This window comes from Lepus europaeus, chromosome 10, assembly GCF_033115175.1.
Source record: "Lepus europaeus isolate LE1 chromosome 10, mLepTim1.pri, whole genome shotgun sequence".
NCBI lineage: Eukaryota > Metazoa > Chordata > Mammalia > Lagomorpha > Leporidae > Lepus > Lepus europaeus.
The window spans coordinates 121726338-121747181 of record NC_084836.1 but is presented as its reverse complement, the minus strand read 5'-3'; the positions used below and the strand labels follow the sequence as shown (position 1 = coordinate 121747181).

The 20844-nt window shown below is 50.9% G+C and overlaps 1 protein-coding gene across 1 annotated transcript in view; it reads right to left on the bottom strand.

Annotated features, from left to right (window-relative positions):
• Nucleotides 1-1194: 1194 nt before the first annotated feature.
• Nucleotides 1195-20844, bottom strand: part of RAB22A (RAB22A, member RAS oncogene family) — a 58770-nt gene continuing 39120 nt past the window's right edge. The window contains exons 4-7 of the mRNA XM_062204406.1: nucleotides 14238-14309; nucleotides 14044-14150; nucleotides 13337-13446; nucleotides 1195-7826 (exon numbers count right to left, since the gene is read on the bottom strand). Of these exons, the coding sequence (XP_062060390.1) occupies nucleotides 7729-7826; nucleotides 13337-13446; nucleotides 14044-14150; nucleotides 14238-14309 (387 nt within the window). The 3' untranslated portion in view covers nucleotides 1195-7728. The remainder of the gene's footprint in view (nucleotides 7827-13336; nucleotides 13447-14043; nucleotides 14151-14237; nucleotides 14310-20844) is intronic.

Below are 20844 nucleotides of genomic sequence, written 5' to 3'. Positions count from 1 at the left end.
GGACGGGAAGAGGCCAGACCCTGGAGCGCAGTCACACGGCGAGGGGAAGTGCAGAACCGGCTGTGGGTCTTGGGGCGGCCACATCCCGTGTCAGACTGCCTGGGCTGGAGTCCCGTCTCTGCTTCCGATTCCAGCTTCTGGCGTAGGGGGCAGCAGATACCGGGGCCCCTGCTACTGATACGGGAAGCCTGGATCGAGTCTGGGGAGCCTGGCTCAGTCTGGCTCAGTCCAGGCTGCCGCAGGCACCTGGGGAGTGAACCAGCAACGGGAGATGTGTGTTCCTCTCATTCTCAGGTTCTCTTACTTCCAAATAAAATGAAGATAAATTTTAAAAAGTTCAAAACCAGACACAATTGATCTGTGATGTCAAAAAGCAGGAGGCTGGCCACATACAGGCGAGGGTTTCCGGCACGCGGGTGCTGCTGCTCTGAGCTTGTGGTCTGAGGGCTGGCGTACAGGGGTGGCCTTTGTGAGACTCGTTAAGCTACACACAAGTCATGGCAGTTTCTGTATGTGTTCTACTTAGAAAACATAAAAACCAAAACAGCAAACCGCCAAGCCACTGACACCGAAGAGTCGCTTCTCCTAGGTCAGGAGGGATCATGGAGTCGGCCTCTAAAACGTTCCCTCTGCGTGCGTACGTGCGTACTCTTCGTACTGCGCTAGGCGCGGCTCTGGGGGGTTCCGCCCAAACAGCCACACGGGGTGAGCTCTTCTCCCTTTGGGAGGACCAAGGACACGCCACGCAGAGGGTGCGGACCCCGTGAGGCTCCCCCAACCCGGAAAGGGGCTGGGATTCAAACTCAAGGCTGTCTCGCTCGAGCCCTCTCTGGTCTCTGGTTTGTTCATCTCCACGGCTGCAGGCAGGTCCTCTCAACACGGCCGTGGTGGCCTAGAGGCGAGTCTGCTTCCGAGAGGGACAGCTGGAGCGGCCTGGGGTGCGGAGGTGTGTGCCGCGCTGAGGGACGGCAGCCCTCACGGCCACGCGGGGATGGAAAATCATGGCACCTGCGATGAGACCCCCAGCGCGGACCAGCGGACACTGTCTTCCCCCACGAGCCGAGGCACCTGGCTGCTGCTTCTGCTGCTGGGGGTGGGGGACCGCAGCGTGTGCCGCGTGTCGGGCCCTGGCCCAGCAAGGCTCCCCACCTGAGCTATCAGAGGAAGACGTCGGGAGCCGGAGAGGCTGCACGCACCGACACCAGGCACAGAGCCGTCAGAGCTCTTGCCCTGCTGTCTCCGAAGGTGGTGAATGAATAACATGACAAAGACGACCACTTGAAAGGCAAATGCATGTATTTGTAAACATAGCGTTTTATTACCAAAATGTGTACACCCTTCTTACAACAAAGTTCATAGCGCTTCAGCATGTTATGCTCTACAAAACCTACGGGAGAATATTCAAGCTAGAACAGAACCGCTCTAGAGTGTGCCAAATCAACCTTCATGTGCAAACTGCTACCAGCGTGAGTACAGAAAGGAAAACAACTCTTAACAAAAATCAAAAGGTCTGGCTTTTTTCGGTCAGCATCTATAAACCACACAGACATCATAGGGTTCACAAAGACTTAGGTCCAGCCCAAGGTTAAGGCTGCAAACGTCCACAGGGGCTCGGAGAACGGGCACTACGGTCTCAGCACAGGTAGGCAGGCGCCGTGGCAAGCAGAGCAGCCACGACGGGGTGTGGGCTGTGGCAGGGCTGTGGCGCTGTTACAAAAGGCACAGAAATATCACTCCTTGCACCGGGTCCCAAGAAGGCATGGCGTCTGCAGGAGGAACCAGACGTGCTGGTGCGACGGCGCAGCCTTCCGTCTGCTTTGCTTCTCCCCACGGCTGTCTCTCTAGACTTCTGACTTGCGCGCTCACGCGTTTTAACAAACGCTCTGTGACACCTGACAGAGCGCCCACACGAACGCGAACTGTCCCGTCACCCCTGGGAAACGGCGTTCTGTTCCCGCCCCGCCCTTCCCCTTCTGGAAGTCCTGGGGTCCCTCACCTAAAAGCACCCGCCAGGGGCGGGAAACCCTGCCCGGTGACAGTGAGCGGAGGAAGGCCTGTGGCCTGCTGAGCAGGTGGCCGGGCCATGCAACTCTTAGGGAGAGCTCGCAGAAAAATGAGAATAGGGGAATAAAGCGAGAGTCTGCTTTGATCACGGACGGACGGGCAGGACGCCAATTCTGAAGGTCAGAGGAATGACGGACGATCATCTGACTCGTGATGGAGAGACTCAGCTGGGTGAGAGGTAAAGAAAATCTGCCGGGGCAATGGAGCTCTGCCTACACAGCACGGCAAATGGTTTAAGAACAGAGCCGCCCCCCCCCCCCCGCTCTCACTGGCAGCCAGCTGCCAGCCCTCCCCCGCAGCACGCGATCCACCGGTCCCTCCGACGCCCTGTGCCTGATCCACACTGTCAGAGTTTCTATGCCACAACTGCATACTCAAAATAAGAGGAAGGTTCCACATTTTTCGGGGGGGGGGGGGGGAACTGACCGTTCAAATATAAATTTAGTGTAAAATTAATAATGGCCAAGTGATGTTAGGATCAAGCCCCAAAGTCCAAACGCCACTGCAGGGCTGGGTGCAGGGACTGCCCATGGTGGAGGGCACCCTGCTAGCAGGTGGGCAGTGGGCTCTGGGGGAAGCCGTGTGCCCGGCCTCAGGTAACAAGACAGGAGATGTTTCAGGAATTTGGCAGTTTCAGTTCTGAGGAGAGACTACTGGCCCCAGGTAACGAAGTGCTCATTTTAAAGAAACACGGCGTTAAACAATTTGTCTCCTGAAGCAGTGGCAAGCTCCCAAATCGAGACGTGGCATCAGGACAACCGCTGCGTGGCTCAGGAGAGCATTGCGGCCCACAGTTTAGAACTGTCAACCAAAGAGGGCTCCTTCAGAAGTCATCACTATCGGAGGACTCGCATTAATTGGCTGCTAGAACTTGGCACTTGAACGCCCTTTCATGGAAAGCTACCCGGAATTTTGTCTGTCGCAATTACAAAGCGTTCTGACGAGGCGCCGGGTGCCACAGGTTTAGAAATAAAACTTGCAGGCTAAATAAAACACATTTTTTTTTGTTTAGACACCATGGTTTTAATTTCACTATCTGCTGATGATACATCCTTATCTAGAATGTTTGACATAATAAAAGGAATGGATGGAAGGCTGGAGTTTTCTTTTCTTATTAAACTCCTGAATTCGTCTGTTTTGAAGCTAGAAATATTCTAGCACATCTGTGATGGATCGCTCGGAAAGGAAGGAACAGGGATTAGTCACTGCTGATGGCCCAGAGCACCAAACCAAACCTCATCTACGCCGCTGGAGGGCCTGTGGATCCGGACGGTAATCATCTTCCTATATGCTGAGAGCCCTGAAGGACAAACCGTGAAGTGCGGAGACTCCAGGTTCTGTCTGTGCACCTCCCTCATCGTCTCAGGAGACGCCATCCCAACAGGGCTCTCACTTATCGTTCTCTTAGACTCAAACAGCGGAGGCTCCTGAAAAATGCAGTACCCTTCTGGTATTTTTTACTTTCATTTGCACACGAAACAGGACAACTGCCCCAGAATTCCATTAACGTTTCCTGCAAATCGGATGATCAGACTGCCTGGATCTCTATTACTAGGAGTCAGACAAGCGGCTCTGCTGTCTGCAGAACCGTGCGGCGCTGTCTCTTCAAGTCCTGGGCTACACGTCTCCCCACCCCCTCGCCCCCTTTCTAGAACTACGCAGCATCAGGTTTATCTCCCAGATAATTTGTTGCTTGGACAATATTTTTTTTTTTTAAATCCTACCACCACAGGAGCGAAGACAAATCTCCTACATGTCACCTTACAGGATTTACTTTTTTCTGATGAGCCGGCTGCTGAGGGAGGGATGTAGTAACAGCTCACTCCACGAAGGCGTGCTCCCCACCCTCCTTTGTAACACATGAGCTGAGGCAGAGCCTCTGCGGTCAGACAGTGAGCACGCGGTGCTGCTGGCCCCTTTCAGCCGGATCCCGTGACGCAGGTTTCACAGGTTTGCACTGTCTAGCTGGCCACCGCTGTGACCTCCCACAGTGACTCAGGACCGACACCTGCTGCCCGGAGGGCCTGCGGAGCCGCCTGGCCGGCCCACCGTGCCCCCAGGTGTCCTGAACCTGGCTCCTACTACAGTTCAGGTAGTTACTTTGGAAGGAAAGGATCCTCCCATTACCTAAACTGCACGCGTAAGGGCTCATCTGTGATATAAACAACACACTGTGTGCCCGCATCTTTTACCGCAAGGGCCCACGCCTTGGTGTGTTCTGACAGAGCGCTAAAAGGAACGTGCGTGATCGTCCGTGATCGTCCGCCATTCACTCTCCGACACGGCAGCTGCCTGCAGCAAGGAACGGCTCCGAAGTGCAGGGCCGAGCAGACGCCAGCAGGTGCAGTGCGACCGGAACCCACCCTGCCTGTTCCCACAATGCCACACACACACACGCGCGCCCTGATTGGACAGCGGCAGCAAAGCCAGGACTGGCCATCCGACCTCCCAGAGTGTAAATCACAAGGTCTCTCAGACCGATCTTCCTCCCTGAGAACAGAAAGACAAGACTTGAAGTTCTGGAATTCAGTGTGGTTTTCTTCCCCCTTGCGTATTTCAAGATAAAGGGGACTGAGAGAGCCCCGGACAGACACTGGCCAACTGGAGGGAGGCACCTCTAGGGCCAGCCCTGGTCCTCTCCGACACAGGCGGGCCTCGGGAGCCGCGTGTGCCATGGAGGCAGGCACTTCACAAGCATCGGGGGGATCAGGAAAGGACAGGATATAAAAGGAGCCGATCTTCCAGCTGCCGCCTCGGCAGGACTTCTCACCACGGCTGACAAGGAGGTGACGGGGGTTTCATTTGGAACCAGAAGGGCTTACAACAGGTCCTTCTGCCCGGTCACTTCTTAGAGTTTAAAATGAAGGACACTGAATCATACGCTTCCTCTGTTCTAGTCACCCAGCGGTGGCGAAGCAGCTGTCACAGAACCAGCACACACTTGTGTGAAAACAGCGCTGGCGACCAAGTCCCCAGGCCCGGACACCTCGAGCTTATCTCACGTCCTCTGGACGGGATCGATACTCACTGTGGCTAATTAATGATTTTTCTCTTCTGTTCAGTTCCAGAAATTTTAAAAAACGGCCCTGTGTCAACAGGGAGCCAGCAGATTTTTAAAGACGGGCTATGACTCAACTCCTGGGAAATCTGGTCTTTTCTCTTAAGATATAGTAAAGAAAATAGGAACTGCGGATCAGACCACTGCTTAGCATGGCTACTAACTCAGATGTGTCCGAGACAAAACGCTGGTTCACTCTCAGACTCATCTTTGCACTCGAAATGTGAGCAAAGAGTGGAAACATTTCCCCATTTTCACCGTGTATGGACTATGGATTTGGGATACAAACTTGTTGCTATTGTTGTTAAGCATTAAAAAGACAGAACATGAGAAACAATGCCGTATCCACGTAAACACGACGGAGCTGAAGGGGGAGAGGCCCGGAAGGGCCCAGCCACAAGCCCCTCGTGCGGGGTGACAAGGCGGCATGCTTGAGTGGAGTTTGAGAAATCACGGACGGAGACCAGTGCCCGGGGCCAGAGCCGGCCACGGCGGGGGTGAGCGGCGCTGGCGGCCTCGCAGCGGGGCCCAGGCCAGGGGACCCCCTTCCTCCCTGTCAGCCAGAGGCCGTGCAGTCACCTACATCTGCAGACAACAGGCGAAGGCCGTGAAGCGAGACAGGGAGGGCCGCCCACTCAGGGTCCTTTTGGTGAGCAGCCAGTCAACCTCTGTTTTTATTTTGTCGTCTTGGAAACAGAGGCCCAGCAGCTGGACCTGGGGGCCTACCAGGGCGATGGCTGCGTGCCCAGGATCCACCACCGATGTACATCAAATGAAGTCAAACCACCTTCAGGTGTGGCAGCCTAGCCCTGCAAATCCCACGCTGCCTTCTGAGCTGGGGCTGAGGCGGTGGGCGGCTCACGCATCTTACGTGAAACGTTACGATCTGCACCGACTGCGTTCTTGGTATACAGTGTCAGTAAGAGAATAAAATAACTTCAAATGCCTAAGATACAGAACAGAGGGAACGAGGGATTATTTCCCACTTAATCTGAGTTGTCATTTCCCCATTATGATCCATTCACTTCCAGCTGGGGGCACCTAGAAACATCAATTGTTTTCAAAGTTGTGACTGTTCAGTTTAAGGATAACTCTGAAAACACAATTTAGTCTGAAATTCAAGCTGTTTCATTTCCTACTGAATCTTGTAAATTTCCTCCCGTACAATGCTCGGCCTGGAAGGGTGCCAAATTAGGCCAGGAACCAATTCGCACCAACCTCACGCCAGTGCTTTATTTTTAGATTATATTAAAAACCTCATTAGGCTCCCTGAGGGAAGAGTGTTAACCACTGAGAGAGGCCGGGGAAAGGAGGGGGAGATGAGCTGAACTGTCACGAGGAAAGCTCTCTAAGACAGCTGGGCGGGGGCTGCTGTGGCAGCTGAAGGCAGCTCATCGCCAAGACCAGGTGAACGACTCCAGCTTGGAGCTCGATCTTTTCCCCAAGGCGAGCACGGCCCAGCCAGGCTTGTCCAAGTGGCATATGTCTTCATTATGGTTTCCAGATGGGCCGGGGAGGGGAGGGGTGGGGGCAGGGAAGGCAGAGCGGTCCTAAGGCCTGTGGATTAAGTGCTCTGTCTCTGCACGACACCAAATGTGCTGCGGAGTCTCCACGGCCAGGCTTACGAGTGGGTGGGCACACACAAGACTGGGTGCAGGGTTCAAGGAAGTGCTGGATGGAATGCAGAATTTATTCATGTATTTACATAATTTATAATCTTTAAGCAACGGTCTCATAAATATAGACTACAACTTTACATATGCTAAGCAAGAGATACTTGTTTTTCCCCACCAAAATACTTGGGTTAAATAAAAAACTGACAGCATTCACACTGCTTTCTTCACTCTCTCTCTCTCTCATCTTCCTCTTTTTTGAAACCACTGCCAGGCAGCACAGAGCACGTGCCATTCACTTTATTCCAGGAAGCGTCTCACCCGCTGCGGCCTCGGTCCCGGGAGCTTATTTAAGAGGGGCCAATAACGCCTTTGGCGACACATCCCTGATGGGGTCACAAGCAAACCCGGGCCGGCGAGGACGCAGCGCGGCTCCCACTGTTAATTTACTGTGGAGTCTGAGGCTCACATACTCAATGAGAGGTGCTTCAGAGATGGCAGCGATGAGACTGTCCCCACCAGTTTTATAAATAACCCATTTTAGCTTCCAATCATCACCGCCATCCCTCCACTTACCATATCCCACCACATGTTAAATAACACAGCTCCTCTAACGGTGCTAGTGGGAAACCCAAGGAAATTATCATCTCCACCAGGTCTCTTTTTTCCCTCAAGAACCATGAAAGTGCTAATTTTCCCTTTACAAATGTTACATAAAATCTTGATTACAAAACTACTTAACAACTTACTCCTACGTCCACATAATCCTATGCTCCTTGTTGGCAAGGTCAAAAGCCAAGGACGAATTCCCTTTGTGCGCCAGAGCGCCTTCACACAACAGAGGTGCACAGGCTTCAAGGACAGAACTGGTCCGCGTCTGAGAATCTGTTCTGAGTGAACTCGAGACCGGCCAAGCGAACACTGGGGGCGGGAGCCTCAGCCCTCCTGCTCTCAGGAGCACCTATTCTCCCTCGAGTCAGGGAGGCCGGGTCGTCAGCAGCAGCTCCGCCTCGGCTCTGAAGGCTGCCTTCGGAGTTTGAAGCCCTTACCGCCAGATGGCTGGTTGGTGTCCCCGGAGGGAATTCTTCGACCTAGACCAAGACAAGAGGGGGAAAGGAATGAGCTTTAATTTCTCAAATCTGTTGGTTCTCACACAGCAATTTTACAGATGCAATTTGACAGGTTTCATTAAAGTTGAAAAAAGAAAATTAAATTTTTACTTTAGTATAATGTTAGACTCACAGAAAGGTTGCAGAGATCATATACAGAGTTTCTCTCTACCTCTTCCCCAACTTCCTTTCATGTTGGTATAAACGAGTATTAACAAGGGACACGCGTCAAAATGAACATTCAACACTGCCACGTTACTGTTCACTCCAGACTGTTTTCAAACGTCAACAGTTTTTCCACTAATGTCTTGTTTCTGTCCCGGAATCCAAACAAGGATATCACACTGTCTAGTCGAACTTTTTAATTAAAAAAAATTATACTTTGAAAACATTTTGTTTTGAGTAGGTAATAGACACACATTTTAAACAACAAATCCCCGGTCTCTGCAGCACAGCAGCGGTGCCCACCATGAGCTGCTCTGTGTGCCCTCCAGAGCCACCCTCTCCGCGCCTCCTCCCTGGTGAGCACAAACGGGAGCTCGCAGCGCGCGGCTCCGTGCACCTGGGGGCTGCTCCACTGCAGCACGAGGAGAGCCGCTCTAAAACACCACTCAGTGCGATGGACCACACTTGGTTTAATCCCTCCTTTACTGCTGGCTTTTCCGTTTGTTTCCAGCATTCTGGTACTATGCCCAACGGCGGAAGTGCAGGATAAACGAACACGAGCAGAGGAGGTAGGTCACAGCTATTCTACTCCTGGGTGCCGGTCTGACGCGCACTGTATCTCCGTGTAGATCCAGCACACGCGCAAGGAGGACGCGCAATTTCAACTCTGATGGATGCTGCCAAACTGCTCTCCAAAGAGGCCGCGCACTGTATTCTCCTGCCAACGATGCATGAGAACGAACAGGCTTCACTCGACTCTCTGTGAAGCACAACGTCACTTCCGAGCGAAGCCCTAAATCACCCGTCCACCTAGCGGCTGCTTTCTGCACACAGGCTTTGCTGACACCCTCCCGTCCTAGCTGCCCCAACGCCTCCGCACTCCGCGTGATTGGGACACCAGAGGCACGCCTCTCCGTTTCCCATGAGACCCAGGCTCTTTGGGCAGGTCCTGTCTTGGGCTACCAGTATCCACTCCCCCAGGACCTACAGAAATATTTGGGGAAAAGGTGGAAGGCACGCACATCTTCCAACTCTAGGCAGGCTAAGGTGTCTGCCAACTCGCAGACCCCTGGCTGCCAAACCTTGAGCACCTCCCATTGCGGGCCACCTGCAAGTGGCAGGGGAGCACGCTGAGCACAGTGTGTCCCCAGATGTCCCACGGCTGCTTTTCAAGTGCTGACAATGGAAAAGCCTTCCTGGAGCTTCTTGTCGCTATATACTTTTCAACAACTGGATACTGAAATACAGCCGGTGCCACTGAGGCGACTGAACAATGTGACGCGTAACAAATTTTAAAACAAACAGTGTTTTTAAAAGAAAGCAGAGAAGAACATCTTTCTGATCTGGGAGTAGGCAATGATTCCTTAAACAGAACCAACATCCTTTATGCTAACTACGAAAGAAACCGAGGATCAGCAAATTCATGTCAGAATGAAAACTTCTGTTCACTGAAGAATGGATTTAAAAAATGAAAGCCAAGCTGTGGATTAGAAGATACATGAGTTTCCAACACACATGGTCAACGCAGGACTCATTTTCAGAATAAAGAACTACACAACATTAAGAACAATGTTAGTGACTCAAAAGAAAACAGGCTGAAGACTTCACAGGCACTTTACGGGAGAAAATACCCAGATACTAAAGAGATGCTCAGAACCTCTAGAGAGGCGCTCCACTTCGTTCACTGTCACAGAAATGCAGATCACTCAGCACCTGCCCACCGGAGACAGGCAGGGGCTGCCGGCAGTGAGCTGGACTGAACACGCGCTCCCCAGCCACACAGCGGTTCTCCTCTGCGTGCAGACGCCCTGACAAACACATGCACAGGAATCTACCGTGGCTCAGAGCAGTACCGTCTGTGAGTAGCCCTCAGTCAGAAACAATGCCCAATGCTAGCCAGCGGAGGGGCAGCCACACGGCAGACTGCCGTGACACACGGCGTTCAGGGTTAGCGAGAACACACCCTTCACAGCTGCATGCGACAAGACAGATGGCCTAAAAATGTAACTCAGAACAAAGAAGCCAGACACGAGCGTAAATAGATTATGTCTCACACAACAGAGAGCAGAGGTGGCCTTCCAGCCTCGGGATGAAGATGCTGGTTGGACCACCTGCGTCCCCGTTGGAGCCTGGGTTCAATCCCTGCCTCCAACTCCGGACTCCAGTTGCTTGCTAACGCCACCCCCGCAGGAGCTGAGTTCTTGCCACCTATGTGGCGTGCCTGGCTCCTGGCTTTAGCCAAGCCTAGACCTGGCTGTTGTAGGCATTTGAGAGAGACAATCAGTGGACAGGAGCTTTCTCTCCCTGCTATGTCTGCCTCGCTAACAAACTAAAAATAAAACAGTAACAAGGGCCACCTGCACACCTTTGGCACCTGTGATGTGTGTGGAAGTCACTCTGACCCCTCGCGTGCTGTTTCCCACTGCCGGTGAGTGAGCGTTTTTTGTCTTACTGAAGCACACAGTATATGTAGACAAAACCAGGAAAAACCAATGGGAAGAGTTAGCAGTTGGGATGATGGGCGCCCTGGGAGCAGCTGCTGTGTTCTGATCTGAGTCCAAGCACAGGAGTCTACTCCGTTTGTGAGAATTCAGAGTGGGTACTTCTGACATGTGCACCTTTCTAACTGTCTCATACCCTTCACCACAGTCAGCACATCATGTACTGTGCTCACGACCAGACCCCGCAGAGATTCTTCTTACAGCTCTTTCAAATTTTCTAATCTTTATGAATATACATATGTTTGAAGATTTATTTATTTTATTTGAAAGACAGAGAGAGAGAGAGACAGGGAGGGGCAGGCAGGGACAGAGAAAGAGATCTTCCATCCACTGGTTTACTCCCCAAATAGCCTCAACAGCCAGGGATGGGCCAGGCCAAAGCCAGGAGCCAGAAGCTCCATCCGAGTCTCCCATGTGGGTGACAGGGGCCCAAGTATTTGGGCCATCTTACACTGCTTTCCCAGGAGCACCAGAAGGGAGCTGGATCAGAAGTGGAGCGGCCAGGACTTGAACTGAAACTCACATGGAATGCTGGTGTCAGGTGGTAGCTTATAACCCACTGCACCACAACGCTAGCCCCATGGATATATATTCTTTGTTCCACAGTTAAAATGAGTATATAGATACTCATTTTTATGTAATAATTTTCTGTTGGTACAGTTTACTATCTTCCTGTTTTCAATACTGCTATTGTAAAGAACACTTAAAAAATAGTGACAATTTTAACATATAATACCACACACTTGGACGTTCTGACTCAACTATGAAAAATTCCTCACTGGCCTTGGGTTGCCTATCAAGAATGCATATGGGAACCTGCTGCTTACAACTAGGTCAACCAAAATATCACAACTTTTTCATGGTGAAATGAAGGGGCTGCCCCTAAGGCCTGCCTACAGCAGTCCACAGACCAAACATGGCGGCTGGTGGTCTCCTTAGGTCTGCAAAGTACTCTGAAAATATTTGAATTAGTAGCCAAATAAAAACAGGATATGTGGGGCTGGCACTGTGGCGCAGGTCGCAAAGCTTCCGCCTCCAGCACCAGCATCCCACATGGGCGTTGGTTCAAGTCTTGGCTGCTCCTCTTTCAATCCGCTCTCTGCTGTGGCCTGGGAAAGCAGTGGATGATGGCCTAAGTGCTTGGGCCCCTGGCACCTGTGTGGGAGACCAGGAAGAAGCTCCTGGCTTCGCATTGGCTCAGCTCCGGCCATTGGGGCCATTTGGGGAGTGAACCAGCAGATGGAAGACCTTTCCCTCTGTCTCTCCCTCTGTCTGTAACTCTACCTCTCAAATAAATAAATAAAAAAAGTCTTAAAAAGCAAAAATAGGATATCCTACATAGAAAATCATATTTCCAGTTTCTCTGAACAAACCAACAATGTCACAACAAAACAAAAACAAGATTAGTAGAACAAAACAACCCAAAACAACTCCAGCAACTGGGTAAATCAGGGGTCCACATTCCACCATGACCCCCAACTGCAGAGCTGGTCCAAGCTGCCATCTCTGAGGGTCCCTAGTGCTTCTGAGGCTGTTCCACTCAGGGCCGTCCACGCCTGGCGCTTGTGCTGCCTCCTCTCCACAATCGCCAGGAGCTCCTCCAGCTTTAGGCCCCTGGGATCTCAACAAGCGGTGGCTCTGCACGGCAAGGGCACCGAGCTCAGAGGCTGGTGGTCTGTTCAGTTCATGGGACTCCACACACATCGGCAAGGCCTGCTCCCTCAGCCCTCAGCTCTAAGACCATCTCCCCAGAGAAGCCTTCCCCGACCACCTGCAAACGTACTTCTTTCAAAAATTTCACTCTGGGGGCCTGCGCTGTGGCTCACTTGGTTAATCCTCCACTTGCAGCACCGGCATCCCATATGGGCTCCGTGTTCTGTCCCGGATGCTCCTCTTCCAGGCCAGCTCTCTGCTGTGGCCCGGGAAGGCAGTGGAGGATGGCCCAGGTGCTTGGGCCCTGCACGCACTTGAGGGACCCGGAAGAAGCTCCTGGCTCCTGGCTTTGGATCGGCGCAGCGCCAGCCATGGTGGCCATTTGGGGAATGGACCAAAGGAGGGAAGACCTTTCTCTCTGTCTCTCTCTGTCTATAACTCTACCTGTCAAATAACAACAAAAAAAATTCACTCTAAATTATTTCCTTTTTATCACTTATTGCTATCTGAAATGCTCCTATCTATCTGGCGTTCAGGGTGTGCCTCCCTCGGCAGAACGCTCACTGTAGGGGAGCAGGGGCTGTGATTCTCTTCCGGACGGCCGTCTCCTCTGGGCCTGGGCCGTTCCCGATCAGTCTGAATGCATCGAACACGCACAGCTGCAATCTGCAGGGCACCCCAGAGGCTGCAGCAGGCCAGCTCCTGCCTAGCGGCAGCACAGCAGAGCCACGGGGCGGGGAGGGCAGCGCCGGGGAGAGGGCTTCCCTTTCTCCTGCATGTATTCCTTTTTGAGGGTTTTCTTTCAGTGAGATTACACCTGTATTTCATTCCCCTTTATTTATTTTGTTCATTTTCAATGACCTTGAACGACCAACTGAAACATTAAATAGAGAAAGAGGGAGAGATGACAGCTTCCACGACCTCAACACCCTGGGCTTATTTATTCAGTGGCAACGCTCTTTCTGGGAGGGCCATTGTCCTCAGGCAGCAGCTCTCCCGCAATTCCACGATGACATGGAGCCGGCTGTTACTCTTATCCTCAAATCTCATTTCACTGAGGACAAGTATCAGAGCCTGGACTGCTCTGAGCAAGGTGGGAATTCTAACCAGAAAGATAATTCTATTTTAACTTGCTCTGCACAGAGGAAACCCGTAAGGCATACAGATACTCACTAATTTCTATAAAGAGTTCATTTATGTTTATCGCGTTTTTTGCGCTGGTCTCTACAAAAATTGCATGAATGGAGTCGGCATAGTCCTTAGCATCTCTCTCCATGACTTCTCTGGAAGGCAAAAATTGCAAATCAGAAATTCTACCCATTAAGTTCTTTATGCTATCCCCACCTACCTAGCAGTCAGCCAGATTTGTGACGACACAGGATGTCCTGAATGGCTGTGAAGGAAGAACTGACCCCACGTTCTTCCGAGGAGACCACTTCTTTGGTTAGAAAACAACAAAGCAAAGCTCACAACCACCAGCAATGCAGCTAATGGAATGACCAGGGACTGGCAGGCATCCCTCCACCCTCACCCAAATTAAACAACACAAAAACCCACAAAGCCCCGTTCTGGGAGTCATGGAAGTAGCACAGAGACACTCCCAGTCAGTGCCTGAGCACCCAAGTGTTCAGGGCTGCACTGAGTTCAGATCTCGTCAAGTGTGGTGCAATCAACGCTTACATAAACCACACCCGCTATGGAAGTAACAGAATTAGCTCCAAACTGTAATTTCAGTTTGAAACTTCAGGACTGCAACCATACAACAAAAAGGAATTTTTCAACGTCAGAGATAAAATAACAGCAAGGTTTTTATGGTGAACATTGCTCATTAAGAAAAGGAACAGATAACCGCACGGTAATCTCGTGTTCTAACAACTTACCTGACGTCGATAAGATCACACTTATTTCCTGCAATGGCAACTACAATATTGGGCGGCCCGTGCTGTCGAAGCTCCTTTACCCAGTTCTTTAACGTGGAGAATGTCTCCTGTGACACAGGGAAGAGCAAGTGCGGATCAGAACGACCCAAAGAGAACCCTGAACGCCGCCCACAGACAACTGCTTAGAGTCTTACTTCTTTCGTAATGTCATAGACGATTATAGCTGCAGCCGACCCGCGATAGTACATTGGCGCTAAGGCACGGAACTGTGGAGGGAAAAATAAAGAACCAGAGTGAGGCAGCCAGTTAAATACGCTGTTCACTAGACTTTCTAGCCTATTAGCCAGGCACAAAAGGTAATCTTTCTCTTAAGCCAAAGATGATGACACAACGCTTTAAAGCAAATGAACCAGTAATTACCAAAGGCAACAACTTTCAATGTAACACCGAAATGTCTCTCAGAAGAGTTTACAATACAGTTTTCTAGGAATTAAATACGGTGCTATCAACACCTGTTTCAGCTAGAAAGGCTTTTTAATTGAACTCAGTGTTACAATTCCTAAATTCATTTGTTCCACAGTTCTTTAAACTCTGGCTTCCCAAACCATCTAGGAGATAAAAAAAACAATGCGGTAAATGGCTCCCTAGAGAAGGGGCTGCATTAGGGAGTCGTACAGAGAACCCTGGGATGGAAGTGCTGACCGTCCTACTGAAATGAGCGCACGTCCACACTCACCACTGGGCTGTGTTTGCAGCTTCTGTTCTGATCATCGCCACCCGCGCGCCAATTCCCAGTCTCATTTCATTTCTGTGGCTCCAACTCCTAACCAGCTTCATGCCACCCACCCTCCTGGCCCCTGCTCCACCACACACAACCGAGAGGAGAGGACAGGGAGAGGACAACCATTTGAATAGCCAGGGTGATCAGTGAGCCATTTCTCCTGATGAGTAGGAGATGGAAAATGGGGAGCCCTTTCCCGAGTCAACCCCACTTCCTGGGAGATGGGCCAGTGCAAGCATCTTACACTAAACGTGGTGCCGGCATTCAAATCTGTGCTTCTACTTCATCACCCTGAACCCTGCACACGCTGGGCACCACGGTGCTCACACCCGGCCCGGCTCCTGTTGCCAAGCACGGACAGGACTTGTCATCACAGGGAAGCAACCTGTCCACGTGAGTAACGAGTGGACAGTGGGCTTTGTACTCCTCATCCAACGAGCTTACTAACCTTTTGGCTTTTGGGCTCCCCTATTAATACTTGGTTTCTCACAAAAGTGAAATCATGACTGCTAACGCCCTGAGAGCAGACACCGGATCTATTTAGTACAACATTTTATCTCAGGGAACCAAGAATTAGTGATTGCCTCATGGAGAGCTGGGTGAGGACGGGGCAGTCAAACCACACGCTGGACCAGGGGTCCACGCACAGACACTTCTATTGGGCTTTCTGAGAAACCACCTGCCCCCGAGGTGAGAGCCCGCTGGTTTCCAATAAAATGTCAGGTTTTAGAAGAAAATGGGAGTTGAAACCAAGAAAGCGTTATACAAAAGGAAACGACCTCACTAGGAGAGAGACACAACCTCTGCCGCACACCAACCAGAGGACACAGACGGGGCCAAGGCACGGCGCTGGCCTCCTCGTTGATGCACTTCTGCTGAAGGTCCTTACTGGGTCCTCCTCTTCTTGATCCCAATGTGTAACGTAAATTCACATAAAGAACACCACTGCACGGTCTGACAAGCTGACCAACGTACACAACCTGTAAACACTCCACACCAAGATACAAAATATTCCACGAACACAGAAAGTTCCTTAACACTTCTTACCATGCCCCCCCCCCCCCCCCCGACCTTGATAATGACCTATCTGCGAATCTGCACTACTGGGGCCGGCACTGTGGTGCAGTGGGTTGACGCCCTGGCCTGCGGTGCCGGCATCCCATATGGGTGCTGGTTCTAATCCCAGCTGCTCCACTTCTGATCCAGCTCTCTGCTATGACCTGGGATAGCAGTAGAAGATGGCCCAAGTCCTTGGGCCCCGGCACCCGCGTGGGAAGCTTAGAAGAAGCTCCTAGCTCCTGGCTTCGGATCGGCGCATTTCCAACTGTTGTGGCCAATTGGGGAGTGAACCATTGGATGGAAGACCTCTCTCTCTCTCTGCCTCTCCTTCTCTCTTTGTATAACTCTGACTTTCAAAGTAAATAAATCTTTTAAAAATAAAAAGAATCTGTATTACTGACATTAGTCTGTCACTACTAATACATGCTTATGGTTTACATAGAGCATCCTTTCCTATTCTCTTGTTTTTAATGTATCTTGGTTTTGCTACCTAATCCTCGTTTAACCAACACACTGCTGGGCCAGCTTTTTGATCTAACACGACTACCTCTTTTTTCTTTTTTCAAACATTTACTTATTTGAAACTCAAGAGTTACAGAGAGGAGAGGCAGATAGGGAGAAGTCTTCCCTCTGCCGGTTCACTCCCCAGATGGCCACAATGGCCAGGGCTGAGCCAGGCAAAAGCCAGGCGCTTCATCTGGGTCTCTGACAAGGGTGCAGGGGTCCAAGCACTCAAGCCATCTTCTGCTGCTTTCCCAGGAGCATTAGCAGGGAGCTGGATGTGAAGTGGAGCACCTGGGATTCGAACTGGCACTCGTATGGGATGCCGGCCCTGTAGGCGGCAGCTTTACCCACCATGCCACAGCACCGGCCCCCAACCTATTTTAAGTGGAATGTTCCATTCCTCTACATTTAATTTACATACTATCCTATTTGGATTTGAGTCTTATATTTCATTTGTTTTATATTTGCTCCATTTATTTTTAAATTCTGTTCCTCTGCTCTTTTGCATTATGTTTTGGGATTCAGCTGTACTTCCTTACAGTGCTTTAAATAGTGTTTGCCCTGTAACAACAACATACACTTCCTATAGCCTAAGAGTGCAACACGAACCTCTTCATGTAAAATATCAGAATACAGCAGGAGTCTAATTTCTGGCACACCCCCATCCTCGGTGCTACTGTTGGCAAACATTTTAAATCTATACACACTATAATCAGTGCAATCCAATGACTTTTTTTTTCTCTGACAGGCAGAGTTAGACAGTGAGAGAGACAGACAGAGAGAGGTCTTCCTTCCATTGGTTCACCCCCAAATAGCCACCACAGCCGGCGCTGTGCCTATCTGAAGCCAGAAGCCAGGAGCTTCCTCCTGGTCTCCCATGTGGCTGCAGGGCCCAAGCATGTGGGCCATCCTCCACTGCCCTCCCAGGCCACAGCAGAGAGCTGGACTGGAAGAGGAGCAGCCGGGACTAGAACCAGGTGCCCATGTGGGATGCCGGCGCCGCAGGCAGATTAGCCAAGTGAGCCATGGCACCAGCCATTGTAATTTTTGAATTAAACAGCCACGCTGTCTTTTAAAGAAGCTGAGGAGGAGGGACTTCCACAGTGTCCAGTGGATCTGAGTTGCCATCTAGGGTCACTTCTCTTTAGCCTGAAAAGTTCTCGAGGGATGCTGCTGCTGAACTCTCCACTTCTGTTTTTCTGAAAATGTGCTTACTTCGACTTCGTATTGAAAGACACCTCCCAGAGACTGACCGTGTTCCGCTCTCAGCCTTTAAGGTCACTGTTCTACAGACGTCCGGCTCCAGTGTTTGCGCAGGCGTCAGGCAGCGTGCACACGGGTGTCCCTGGTGGAGTGTGCCCTTAGCTCTGGGGGCTTGCAGATTCTCTCTTCGTCTTTGGTTTTCAGCAGTTTTACAACGAGGCACCTTTGTGGGTTTCTGTATATTCATAGGTTTGCTCAACTTTTTGGATTGTGAGTTGATGTTTCACCAAACTGGGGAACATTTTAAGCCACTATTCCTTAAAATACTTTCTCAGCCCTCTTCTCTGTTTTTTCTGGGTCTCCGATTACACTGTGTTAAACTGTCTGAATTTGCTCCTGTGGTATGGAGACTGTTCCTATTTTGCTGTTCTTCTTGTTCTTCTGATTAGTTTACTGGCCAGCCAGTAGACTTTCACCTTAGGCACTGCAACTCCTGCTTGGCTTTGATTCTTCATCGGCTACGTTCTGGTGAGATTTCCCATCTCCAGTTAAGACCACTTGCATTAGTCGTTTTTTGTTACTGTAGCTAAAACACCTGCCAGAAGCTCCTGTGGGGAGGAGCCTCTTGGGTGTTCTTCCCGACTGATTCCATCTTTTCTGGTGCTTGCCTGCCTTTACAGATTTCCAGCTGTCCTGGCTGTCTCCACCTCCCTTCTCCAAGGCCATAAGCTGCAAGGACAGGCTGGTGACCTCTGCCACGCAGGCCGGGGAGTGCCCACTGGGAAAAGCTGTACCAACGTGGACCTCGTTCAACACAGCTCCCTTTGTAGTTTCTCACTGCTTTAGGCTGCTCTGCAGTGCCTTCAAACAGCTGTTTTCCAAGTGTTCAGTAGAGGGTTCAGATACTCCCACAGCTGCCATCTGGGGAGAGCCAGTCCTTGATGAGGCACTCTGCTGGCATCAGAACTCGTTCTGCGCCTTCCGGGGTAAGAAAGGAGGCAGAGCAGGTGAGGAGACTCGGGAGACGTCAGCACTCTGCTCCAGAGCTGCCTCTGTATCAGGGGCAGCAAACATTTTCCGCTAAGGCACAAACAGTAAAAGTCTTCAGCTTTGTGGTTGTATTTGTGATCCCAACTCTAGATGGTACTAATTCATATACTTGTTTCTGATTTTACTTTTTTCATTTTAAAGATTTATTTGAAAGTCAGAGTTACACAGAGAGAGAATGAGAGACAGAGACAGAGATCTCCCATCTACTGGTTCACTCCCTAAATGGCCACAACGGCTGGAGCTGTGCCGATCTGAAGTCAGAAGCCAGGAGCCAGGAGCTTCTTCTGGGTCTCCCACGCCGTGCAGGGCCTGAGGACTTGGGCCATCCTGTACTGCTTTCCCAGGCCACAGCAGAGAGCTGGATCAACAGTGGAGCAGCCAGACTCAAAGCGGCGCCCACATGGGATGCTGCCACGGCAGGCAGCGGCTTTACCCGCTACGCCACAGCGCCGGCCCCTCCTGATTTTAAGCGTAAGAACCATTCCACATGTGACTACTGTGACAATAAGTAAGCCTGTGTCTTGTGACCCTTGTGGAAGTAGTTGTCAGGAGACTCTACATTAAGACACAGGGATATACATCCCTAAGGTCTGGATGGCACGTCACTCCACTCTGGTTGAGCTTTTTTTAAAAAATTAAAATTTTTTTTTTTATTTTGAAAGGCAGACAGACATAAAGCGACGGGGACAGATAGATCTTTGACCTGCTGCCTCACTCCCCAAAGACCTCGACAGCCAGCGCTGGGCCAAGAGCCTGGAACTGAGGCGAGGAGCCCAGAACTCAGTCTGGGTCTCCTGGATGGATGGCAGAGACCAAGGGACCTGAGCATTACCTGCAGCCTCCAGGGGTGTGTGCGAGTAGGAAGCTGCATTGTAAGCGGAGGGGCTGGGCCTCAAATCAGGCACCTGAGATGGGCATCTTAGCCGCTGTGCAGACGCCCCCTGCAGCCGTGTCCTGTCGTCACAGGTGAGCACGGCAGCGGCGGCAACGCTCTGCCACGCTGGCTGTGTACGTCTGTGCTGTGTGGCTCTCAGCTCCAGCACAGGAGTCTTTGCTAGGGAAAGACAACTGGTGGAAAAGGCGACAAAATGAATTCATTCAGGACAGCAAATAGCAGAGACAGAAAGGGCTCACAGAGGCTCTCTCCTGAGAAAACACACTTAAGTCATGCAAACAAGTTTCATTTTGCCAGGCATCTGAAAACACTTAGCTTTATTATCACAGGTAGGAGCTCATTTTCTAGATGAACGCTGAATCAAAGCTGACTGAAAACCTGGCTGTTGAGTCCTCTGCTAGAGCTACACGCACAACACAACATACTTCACTGCATATGTGATCTCGGAGCCCACCATCAAAACAGTAATTTTTACAAAAATATTTGTCAGCTCCATCAATTTTCCTCAGGTCTCCCTTAACCCTTCGATACACAAATCACTATCTTGTGATCCATTTATATCATCATCCTGGTATTTTTCTTAATTTTTTAAAAAAGATTAATTTATTTCTTTGAAAGTCAGAGTTACACAGAGAGAAGGAGAGGCAGAGAGAAAAAGGTCCTCCATTGGCTGGTTCACTCCCCAATTGGCTGCAATGGCTGGGAACTACGCCGATCTAAAGCCAGGAGCCAGGAGCTTCCTCCAGGCCTCCCACGCGGATGCAGGGGCCCAAGGACTTGGGCCATCTTTCACTGCTATCCCAGGCCACAGCAGAGAGCTGGACTAGAAGAGGAGTGGCTGGTACTAGAACCAGTGTTCATATGAGATGCCGCGCTGCAGGCGGAGGATTAACCTAGTGTGCCACGGCGCCAGCCCCTATAACTCTGCCTTTCACAAAAACAGATCTTACAACAACATAAGCAAAAAAGCTGTGTGGTGAAAGATGCTAGGGTGAAATAGAGAGGGTTTCTGAATGGTCAGTTCATCAGAAAAGAGTTTCATTTTATGATAACTTTTGGTTCCATAGTCAATCTTTTACCTACAGAGAACTAAATAATGGAACACGAGATTTACAAACTGAGGCATGCATGACTCACAGGATCAAAGTGGACAGCTGATCTGTCCTCATCTTTGCCCGGGCAGGGCTGGCGGTCAGTGGACATAAATCCTCTGGTATCAGAACCATGTGCCAGGGGCTGAGAGCAGAGGTGTGAAGACTGTCCCTGCCCCAGGGAGCAGCCTAATGGAAGGCAGACAAGGAAGGACACG